Consider the following 11,030-nt stretch of genomic DNA (forward strand, 5'->3'; position numbering starts at 1 on the left):
CATGATTTATGTTCACTTTTTAGTACAAACAGCAACAATTACAAAATGTCCTGTGAGAAAAAATACTAATAAAAAATACTGCAGGCAAAAAGTGTATAAAACTGCACACCAGCATAAAATCTAGTGATGCATACGTTCATGATCTTTCCTTTCTACTGGACAAAAACACAGAAGTAGTTCAGTGCTGGAACCCTTTGAAAATCATTTTAATACTAAGTACAAAAACACATTCTGAATGAACAATGTCTTTTGGCACAAATGTGAACATCAACGAATAGTTCACCCAAAAATGAAATTTCTGTTGTCAATTACTGATAGATATTCTGAAGAATTCAGTTTTTTGTCCATGCTATAAAAGTCAGTGGGGTCCGAAAAACATTTTTCAAATGATCTTCTTTTGTGTTTCATAGAAGAAAGTCATACTGGTTTCGAGTAACATGAAGGTGAGTAAATGATAACAGCATTCACACCATGAGAAAAAAATAAGGCATTGCACTTTTAAAATGGGGAAAGACTATAATTAACAACTGTGATGTAACAAAATTCCCATCATTGGCACATCCCATTTCATCATAAATTATGTGAGATCATCGCTGATGATGTGCATAGATTTTTGACTTTTAGAGTCACTGGCAATTGTAAAAATTACTCAATGCAAAATTAATATCCCATATCCAAAATTGATGAGAATATGCAATATTTGTCAATCTGGGGGAAATAACATTGCATTTATTTTATACATTGGGATCCAAAAGTCTGAGACAGACATTTACATTTTAAATTATATTAAATATTGAAATTGTAATAGTTAACAATATAACAGTTTATACTGTATTTTGATCAAATAAACGCAGCTGTGGTGAGCATAAGAGACTTGTTTTAAAAACATCATTTGGAGTTGGAAAGATTTTTTGAATTTAATCCCAGATTTTCAATAGCCTCAGACTTTAAGATGCCACTGTATTTGTGGAAAGATACAAATCTGGACATTTGCACTCTTTTATTCAAATATAGAATGCATTATACTGAACCAAATGAGACATTTTCCCCATATTAAAACACCAAATCGCTCTTGTCTTCACCTTCCTCATTCGGTATCCATTAGGTTGGCGATATTCTTGGCCTTATCACATTATAGTGACTGTGCTGCTATATCGGCTACCCGTCACGAGGCTTTCAAAATATTGAGCGGCCGTAACGTGAGACGACTTGCAGCACGCAGGACATGCTGTTTGCAAAGTCTGGCTATGATAATATAACACCACCACGCACACGCCAGCATTAACACTGATATTTGGGGGAAAAGGCACTGTAACAAAACGAATATGAATTATGCATAAATAAAGGTTTACTGTACATTTAGAAAAACTGCTTTGTGAAAAGCTGCAGCAATAGAGAGACGATCTTGGCAAAGTCAGACTCGTAAATACAGTTTTGGCACATGAAAGAGCGTGTTTACACAGAACAGTACAGCCATAAATACTTTTTTGTCAAATAAATAAGTCTTACAAATACTAACCACCTACAACACTGGATTAGTACATCTGCTGACAGAGCTGAAGGCCTTATGGTCGGTTATTTCATTATCGAAGCCAGTGTGGTCAGAAATGCGACGCAATACTGTATGTGTTAAGACTATTCACATCGGTTTTCACTCCACTGTAACAGTCGTATCAAATAGGAAGCGCGACCAACAAAATACACTCCGAAAAAAAGAAACGCTTTACGCATGTCTGCAAGGTATATTATGAGATATTAAAGAAATAGTCCACCAAAAAATGTACATCCTGTCATTAATTCCTCACCCTCATGTTGTTTCCAAGCTGTATGTATTTCTTGTTTTCTATTGAACACAACAGAAGATATTTTGAAGTTTGTTGTTAACTAAACAGATTTGGTTCCCATTGACTTCTACTGCATACAATGGACATCAATGGGAAACGCATTGTACACTCTTCTACCAACCAAATATCTTCTTTTAAGGTCCACAGAAAAAGAAAGAAAGTAATACAGGTTTGGAATGACTAATTGATTGATGACAGAATTGTTATTTTTAGGTGAACTATTTCTTTAAGCACCAGTAAATGTAAATATAAGCTGGTAAAAACAAGGCAAATAGTTGGAAACATGTTTAAAAGTGAAGGCAAGTTCAAACGTAGCAACAAACAGAGTTAATAAATGACCAGATATCAGACATTCTTGAAAAAATGAGGAAATGCCTTTCACCTGCATTCGATGCTTTCTTTCTGAATGCATGACTCGACTCGTTTCGGATGACCTCAACAATCGCATATTCATTTCAAATGCAACAACTTTAAAAACATCATTCCAGATGGTAAAAAGACCATCAGTTGCTATTGGTCCTCTGATTTGCTTCTATCATGGACAATTTCTTCCTATTAACCCCTTTCAGATCTCTGTGGCTGCAGCCGTAGCTCCTCCAGGCTCTGCTCTGGAACTCGTCTCGTAGGTCAGAAGCTGCAGAGGATCCTTGAGGAACACCAAGAGAACCGTGATGTTATCACTGGATCCGGCAGCTTTAGCATGGGCCACCAGAGTCTGGGCCACATCGTCCCCCGAGCCTCCGGTCTCCCTCAGGGCCTCCAGGACCAGCCCCGGGACGTCCCCCAGCCGAACCACGTCAAAGAAGCCGTCACAAGCCAGCAGAATGTAATCTTCACTTCCGTTCAGCTGGATCGAGGAGCAGTCAGCTTCGTTAGAGACGTACGGCTTCTGGTCAAAATCACCTATTGAGGGTAAGAATACGAAATTATATAAAATGTATTTTACTAGCTTGCACTCTTATAATTGCAAAATTATAAATTTAGTCTACCCATCTATCTATGAAACTGAACTGATTCATGAACCAAAATTAAATTGACAATCTTTGCTACTGAAGTTTGTGCCATTATTAATCTTATCAATGAACAAACAAAAAGCGCATTCAATTCAGTGAAATATTCACGTTGCTGAATATTCAGTATATCACCCACCAACATTACAAATACTCAAAAATGTTGTTTTTTGATTTGGTTGAAAGACAGTCACCTATTGCTCTGGAAACAGCGTAGGTCCCATTTACCCGCCAACAACCCATGAATGCAATGCATCCACCCAGATCCTCGATTCTTTTCTTCTCATCCTGCACAGAAACACAAGCACAAACATTCAAGATACAACCTGGAGCTTTCACAACAGCAAACCCCTATATTTAGCTAAATTCAAAGAATAATATGAGAATAATATGCTTTGTTTGCATGCATTGCATCGTTATTACTCTATTACTTAAGTATTGATTTCGCAAATTGTGTGCAGAAACGTTGCTCTTAAGTCAGTCGGTGCCTCTATAAGGACCGTTCTGATACTTTTGGCATTCAGTGGCTGTAGCAACACAGCTAATATTAATTCAGCATGTGGTCAGCAGTCTCTTCCTCTGTCTCACATTTCAGCTGCTCACAGACAACAGACGAGCATCTGATACGCTCTTGTGGTTCGGTCTCTATTGGTCAGCAGTGGTTTGTAGAGTGTCGTACCTCTCTCTCAGGTTTGTGTGGGTCCATTAGGGTCACTGGTTCTCCCTGTCGAACCAGCACAGCTTGCGAGTCGCCCAGCCAGGAGACGGTCAGGTGATCAGAGGTCAGTAAGACCGCCACACCAGTGCTGCCGCTGCGCAGACGCTGCACAAGACCAAAACAAATGAGTCTTTAGTTTGCCATCCACTGGTCACTATGAGTGTTTAATAATTATGATTCTCATTACTGTAACACAGCAATTATTATACTATTTTATATTAAAACAGTACTGTATTTTCAAATCAGCATGAACTAAAGTCAGTGAAACCAATACTACCACCATTTACAAAAACCAGGGCTGTCAGTGGATTCATTTAAATCTAATAACAATTAGTCAAATAATTCAAATCACAATTATGCATTAAATTAAATAATTAATTTAATCATTTAAAACATTTTAATATTATAAAAATAAATATTGAAAATAAATTCTATCAATATATTTTTGCAACGAGTAATATGATTTAAAAAATAAATAAATAAAGGTGTAAAAAATGTATTTACATGTTTATATTTAAATATTTTAAAACTTTTATACTAATATGTTCAGATTAACTGCACTAAACAAATTACAATATATCTCCATAAAAATATAATTAAATAATATATTTCCATTAAAGTTTAAGTAAAGCTTAATTCATAAAATAATAAATGTCAAGTACATAGTCAAATAATAAATTTTTAATTATTGTGCTATTATGTTTAAAATTAATGGTACCAATCGATAAAATAGATTTTAATAAAATAATTTTAACAGAATTTAATATTTTTATATCACAAAATAGAAAAATAATAAATAATTCACATTTTAACTAAATATTTTGATAAGTGGTGCTTAATTGTTATCTGTTACGTCAATAATTTCACAATACAAAAAAATAATAATCTAATCTAATTTGTTTAAAATGTGTATTTACCCATTTATTTTTAAAATACTGCCCCATTTCATTTTACCAAAAAACAATACTTTATTCAACTAACTTAGTTCAGTATAATTGAAGTCTTTCGAAAAGTAAAAAAAATAAAATAAAAAAATAATTAGTTGTTTTATTGGGTGGTATCAACTGGTCCATACAAACTCTCAGGTGCATGTCAATTATTGTCAGTAAAATGAATTCTTGTTTACGTGCCAGTGAAACAGAAAGTGCTTACTCATATCCGTACCTGTGGAGGCAGATCGAGTCTTGCAGCAAACCTGCAATGTTTTTTTTTTTTACCATGTATTCAACCACAGGGGGGAAACATGGACTATATTTATCTGTATTTATAACAGTGTAGGAACATTCAATCCACATAACGGTTGCATTTTAAGAAGTGGGAGAGGTGTGAAAAGATTTCTTTCCATCGTGAATTTCCACAAAATGCACCAGCTTGACAAATAAGGGGAAATATAATATAACTCCTGAAACTGATTGTGCACGGTGTTTCAGAAGCAGATGCACTGATAAAACAAAAAACCTGTTTAAGGGAAAACAAGTGTTCGCTTTGAAGAAAGCCATCGTAAATGTCAGCTTGCTGTATTTGATGCTTATTTTTGCTAGTGCATGTTTAAAAGTAGATTTGTTGTTTCATTTATGTGATGCACATACAAAAATCTGGGATCACACTGAAAACCAGCTTTTTCTTTGTAAATTATTTGAAACAAGAAATAAAAGGTTATAGAAAATCTTAAAAATATGAAAACATTATGATTTGAAATGAGAGGAAATATCTAAGATATATTTAAGGTATTTAAGCAAATCTGTGCTATTGAGCATGTTAATGCCACCTAAACAATTTTACAATTAATTTCAGGATTCAACCCTATATGGTGATGATGGTACAGTTTGTGATGAATTTTTTTTTTACTAGTGGTCTCAGACTTTGGTTGTTCTTACCTCTCTCTTAGCTTTGATTCTGAACATGTCATCTGTTTGTGTGAAGGTGCTTTTGAAGGCTGTGGCAGCATCACTTTTAAGCTCCTCCTGCTGGCTCAGTATGATATGCAGGTGAGTGGCAGCATATGTGGCAGCATCCACCCCTCCGTGTCCATCAAACACAGCGTAATACTCTCGATCTACACCATCCTGTGGAAAACAGACAGAAAATCACATTCATTCCTCAGAGACAATTTTTCCATGCAGAAAGGTCAACAAACAAATCAAATAAAAATCTAACATACAACATTTTTTGCATATTATATAATAGGGCAATATGCATATTCGGGAATGGGGTTGGTTAAATATCTACTACAATGCAAGCTGTGGTGGTCTTACCTGCAGTCCTAGAAGCTGGTTAAACTCTCTCAGGATGATGTGACGGTCCTCCATCTTCCTGCGAGTGTTACGAATGGCGTGAACGGAGCAGCTGTGCGTCTCTGATGAGGACGACTCGGGACTGGGCAGCTGTTTCTGCCAGGCCAAACACACCTCTCTCAAGTTATTGATAAAGAGGCGTTGCAATGGCTCAGACTGTAACACTGCAGAGTCACACACACACACACACACTCATCATGATGCTACAGTGTTTAAACAGAGGTTAATTGAAATCACACATATAGACTGAAATCACGTAAACTATCAATAAAACAAGCATGAACGGAAACTTTTTCTCAGAAGAGATAAGTTGTCAAAGGTAATGTCAAATCTTTAAAATCTTCATGTAGTACTTTTATTCGAACTCTAGAGGGCAGCGAAGCAGCTCAGCATTACATTGTCATGTTCGATTGATTATATTTATTCATTAACTTTGATGAGTATTGTCAGCCTGTTAGTCACATATTTAAATATAGTCATTTTTGGTGGATTTTTTTTATTTATTTTCTAACAACAACAACTTTATATCAAGACCACAAGAGAAAAAAAGATGGAAAAATAACGCAAGGCATCTGCAGAATTTGTAATTCAGTTTTCAGACATTAAGATTTTTTTTTTTACATTATATATATATATATATATATATATATATATATCAGTTTCTCAATATTGTATTGCTGTTCTCTTTATAATCAGACTTATAATTATTTTCCCAACTTACTGTATTAAAAAGAGATCAATTTAAATGTGACAGTAACCCTAAATATCACAAACAGAAAAGAACGAGAACCAAATCAAGTGAATCACTCACAAACAACTTCCTTTTCATCCTCTGGTTGCTGTTCAGGATCTTTGGGGCAGTAGTGAGGTGAAAGGTCATCTTTAAGTAATTCAGTGACGGCAGCATTGCACATCGCTGCACCCAGCCAGGACGGGGCATTTCTAAAATAAATACACATGATCTCACATATATCAACAGTGTGCTCAAGTGAACTTACACTATCAGCCAAAATTTGGGGTCGTTAGATTTTGTAATGTTGTGGAAGGAAAATGTGTATGCTCACCAAGGCTGTATTTATTTGATCAAAGATACAGTACAACAGTAATAATATGGTGAAATATTATTATAATTTAAAATAACTGTTTTCTAATTGGATTCATTTATTCCTGTGATGCGCAGCTGAATTTTCAGCATCATTACTCCAGTCTTCAGTGTCACATGATCCTTCAGAAATCTTTCTGATATCCTGTTTTACTGCTCAAAACATGTCTTATTTAAAATACAATTCTTTTGTAATATTATAAATAATTTACTGTCACTTTATCAATTTAATCCATCCTTGCTAAAAAAAAAAAAAAAAAAAAAAAAAAAGAAAGTGTTTCTTTAAAAAGAAAAAATCTTGCACTAGTGATTTGCTCTGTTTTTAGATTAGATTTAGCACTTTGCCTGCTGGAGCAACAAGTGGCAAATGGCCCGAGCACCCACTCATAACAACACATCTATTTAAAAGAACCATTTGGCTCCGTGAGATCTTATCTAATGACATAACATATCATAAAATGACTCCCTTTTGTCCTACTTGTCAAGAGCTGCGGTAACGACATGCACATCTGACCTACATCAAGACATGAAAAGGGTTAAACCTGACAAATCTGCACTGTGCAGACTCTGAATGCGCCACAGCTTCCAACAAAGAGGAAATGAAGTCTAAATGTCAGGAAGTGGGTATAACAATAGTGATTCCACAGACAGGAAGTCTGCCCTGAGAAATGCGTCAGAGGAGAGAGAGAAAAGGATGCAGAAAGAGATAAAACAAAAACTCCATTGTAAATTTCAACTTTAAAACCTCTGCACCATCGCTTTCACTTAACGCTTGGATTGCCACTGATAGTACGCTGGGAAAAAAACACCAAATCTCTTAATCAGCTCACGCATAGTGAAACGTGCTGACCTGATGCAAATACTGTCAGGAAAACAGATCCTGGCAGACAGAGAGCGAGAGAAAGCAAATGAGAGAGAGAGAGACAGGAATGACAGGAATGAGAGAACGCTCCTCCTCTGGTTGGAGAGGACAGGTGTGTCGCAACATTTCAGGCCCACTTCTGGGCCTTTTTTAAAAATATACGAAGTAAATGGGCATGCAAGCACAAATATAAAGCTGATTTATAGCTAAGAGCTAAGAATGTCATCCAACAGGAAACAAACACAAATCATCCTCTCTTCCATGAAAATAGTGATCAGGGGTTTCCAAACTGGAAACCAGTGAACCCCAATAAGGGACTCAATGGAAAAGCTTCGAGAAAAAGTGTACAACAATAAATAAATAATAAAACATAAGACCAAACTAACTCAATAAATTAATGGATTAAAGTACTTAAAAATATATTTAATATATCAATATTTCAATAAAGAAAGAAAAATGTAAATAAAAAACCTCCAGGAATTTACAAGGGGGTATCCATGGAAAAGCTTAGAGAAAAACATATTATATATTAAAATAAATAAACAATAGAACATAAGGAAATAAATCAATAAATAATTATAATAATTAAATAATAATTATAATAATTCAAATAAATAAAATAATTTAAGAATAATAATAAAAGAACCCCCAGAGACCAGGAAGAGAGTGTTAGAGGGTCGGTTGAAAAGATTGGTAAAGAAAGTGTAAAAATAAATAAATAATAAAAGATCTAACTAAAAATGCATAAAATATATTTTTAATAAATAAAAAATGGTTAAAATAACAATATATTATTAAATAATAATACCAATATAATAAGAATATATAATAGTATAATAACAAATAATACAATAATAATATAATATAAATAATATAATATTAATATAATATAATAATAATCTAATAATAGTGTTCCTGTAGCTCAATTGGTAGAGCACTACTTTGAATAAAAGCGTCTGCTAAATGCATAAATTTAATTTATTGTTAATTTAATACATAACAGTACAGTAGTGAATAGAATTTCTCTCCAAAAAATAATATTTTATACACATAATATTAATTTTTTTCAATATAAATTACGTCTTTATATATTAAAGCACATAGCTGTCTTTTAAATTATAGAATGAGTGTTTACTCGAGGATGATCATATATGGGGGTCCATGGCACCTGAGCGATTGAAAACCCCTGAACTACATGATGTGAACACAACAGACCTGGCTGAGAGCAGTCGCAGGCCCAGCTCCAGACTCTCTCCCTTCACCTCCTGCATGGTGACTTTGCGGCTGAGTGGAGCGACGGGAAGAGGGTCCTCTGGGCCAAGTGGGTTTACAAACTCCTCAAGAAACCTCTCCAGAAACTTCCCAGCGTCGCCTTGCTCCATGCAACTCATTCTGAATGTGGATTTGCAACCTTTTGTCCAAAGCAACCTTTGATGCAAACTTCAGGTATGAATCTACAAAAAAAAAAAAAATTCCTCATCATTTTAAAGCAAATATGTTGCTAAAGTAACAGTATGGAACAGAGTAGAATTTATAATATTTAGACATAAATATATAAAAAATAGATAAACTTTCCTAGGCTTTGTGTTTAGGTTAATAATCCACGCAAAATAGAATGTTAAAGCGTTGGCCAATCAGAACACACGTAGGAGGCCCGCTGTCAACAGTAACCAATGACGTGCGCTTGGGGTGGGGCTAACTTCATCCGAACTATAAAAAACAAGAAGTTTTTTTTTTTTTTTGTTAAGATTACGCTTTATGATTATTTACATGTTACAAAAGTAAGCGTATGTATTGTGATACCACATTTTAGTCATATACTCTTCCGATTTTCAGATGGCAAACTACACCATAGTACACTAAACCAACAGACGTCTTCGCAAATTTCGCAAAACCCAGCAGAACTGACCTTCTGTCTAACCGCAGTGTATTGCATAAAGGAAACTTTGGTTTGATGCATGTCTAACGTTACAAGGATTCATGGTGTAACTTATGCATGACACCAAATCAGAAAGTGCACACACTGTCGCCATTTGAAAGGAGCACAGCCGGGCCTTGAACTACAAGCAGCAACTGATTAGTTTATTTAACAACATAAAAGAGAACATAGTCGTGCGTAAACGTGCAGTATATACCTTTGTGGATGGTTGGCGTTGCTTTATGCGCCGACACTCCCTTTTTTTCCTCACGAGTGCGGTTTGAAGTGCTCGTGCATGAACGCACGCCCTTTCAGTCACTGCACAACAAAAGCCAATCCATCTGCGGAAGTCGCTGTGACAGACAGGAAGTACAAACACAGCGAAATAGAAGCGATAAGGATGAACGTGTGATGCACGGAATAGATTTGCTAGAACGGGATGGAGACTATCCGTTTGGTTGTCAGATCGTGTGGGCGGTGACAGACCAATCTTATGAATATTAATACATTCCTTCAAACGTGCTAACCAAAGAGCGCCCAGGGATTCACGTAAGGTAATTAATATTCATAAGCCAAGGTTCCACTTCTTTATATGGAAAGAAATGAGGTTGCGATTTTTGTAATAGTGACAAGGAAACATTTTTCATTATTTTTTTTTCCATTATAAATGCAAAGATTCAGTCAAAAACGTTATTCAAACATATTATTCTTATAATTACATATAACAACAGGATACTGATAGATATGGCGCATTTTTCTTTCTCTTTTTAAACCGAAACTTCTTATTTTTATATTTTTATGTTTTTTTTCTCAATATTGTTTGCATAATTTTTTCAGTTAAACATCGTAAAATGTTGTTGATTATATACTCTCAATGAAAATTTTTCTTAATGTTGTTTCTTATGATTATATGCATTTCTGTTAAAAATACATGTAATCATAAGGTAAGTAAATCCAGCAAATATATAAATAAAGACTATACAGAAATTTAAATCTAAAATATAGAGCAACTTGGTAGAATGTGCAACTGAAAATTTGAACGTGCTATTGTTGTGGTACCATATTAATAACCATACCCTGTTTGTTTTATTTTCATTTCTTTGTTACTAACTTTGTATAATTTTACCATTTCATTTATTTATTTTTTAGCATACTGTTTCATATAGATGTGTGACTTTTCTATTTAAAGATATTTTAAGATGTAATTTAGTAGCAGCCGTTACTCGAGTCTTCAATTAAATGATTCAAATGGAAAACAGTTCTTTTAAATTATATTTCACAA

At 34.5% G+C, this 11,030-nt stretch overlaps 1 protein-coding gene across 3 annotated transcripts; it reads right to left on the reverse strand.

Annotated features, from left to right (window-relative positions):
- Positions 1 to 985: 985 nt before the first annotated feature.
- Positions 986 to 10,123, reverse strand: ppm1f (protein phosphatase, Mg2+/Mn2+ dependent, 1F). 3 transcript variants are annotated; one of them, XM_059549600.1, is made up of 8 exons: positions 9,966 to 10,123; positions 9,046 to 9,258; positions 6,678 to 6,808; positions 5,828 to 6,030; positions 5,450 to 5,638; positions 3,534 to 3,677; positions 3,049 to 3,142; positions 986 to 2,747 (listed from the first exon to the last, which is right to left on the reverse strand). In XM_059549600.1, exons 2-8 carry the CDS (start codon positions 9,219 to 9,221, stop codon positions 2,410 to 2,412), a joined length of 1,275 nt encoding a protein of 424 aa, XP_059405583.1. In that variant the 5' UTR covers positions 9,222 to 9,258; positions 9,966 to 10,123; the 3' UTR covers positions 986 to 2,409. The 3 variants fall into 3 exon arrangements, with proteins under 3 accessions (XP_059405583.1, XP_059405582.1, XP_059405584.1); XM_059549599.1 differs by having other exon boundaries at positions 9,046 to 9,284; XM_059549601.1 differs by lacking the exon at positions 9,966 to 10,123 and adding an exon at positions 9,740 to 9,757.
- Between the last annotated feature and the right edge of the window lie 907 nt (positions 10,124 to 11,030).

The sequence above is a fragment of the Carassius carassius genome, chromosome 5 (assembly GCF_963082965.1).
Source record: "Carassius carassius chromosome 5, fCarCar2.1, whole genome shotgun sequence".
Taxonomy (NCBI): Eukaryota; Metazoa; Chordata; class Actinopteri; order Cypriniformes; family Cyprinidae; genus Carassius; species Carassius carassius.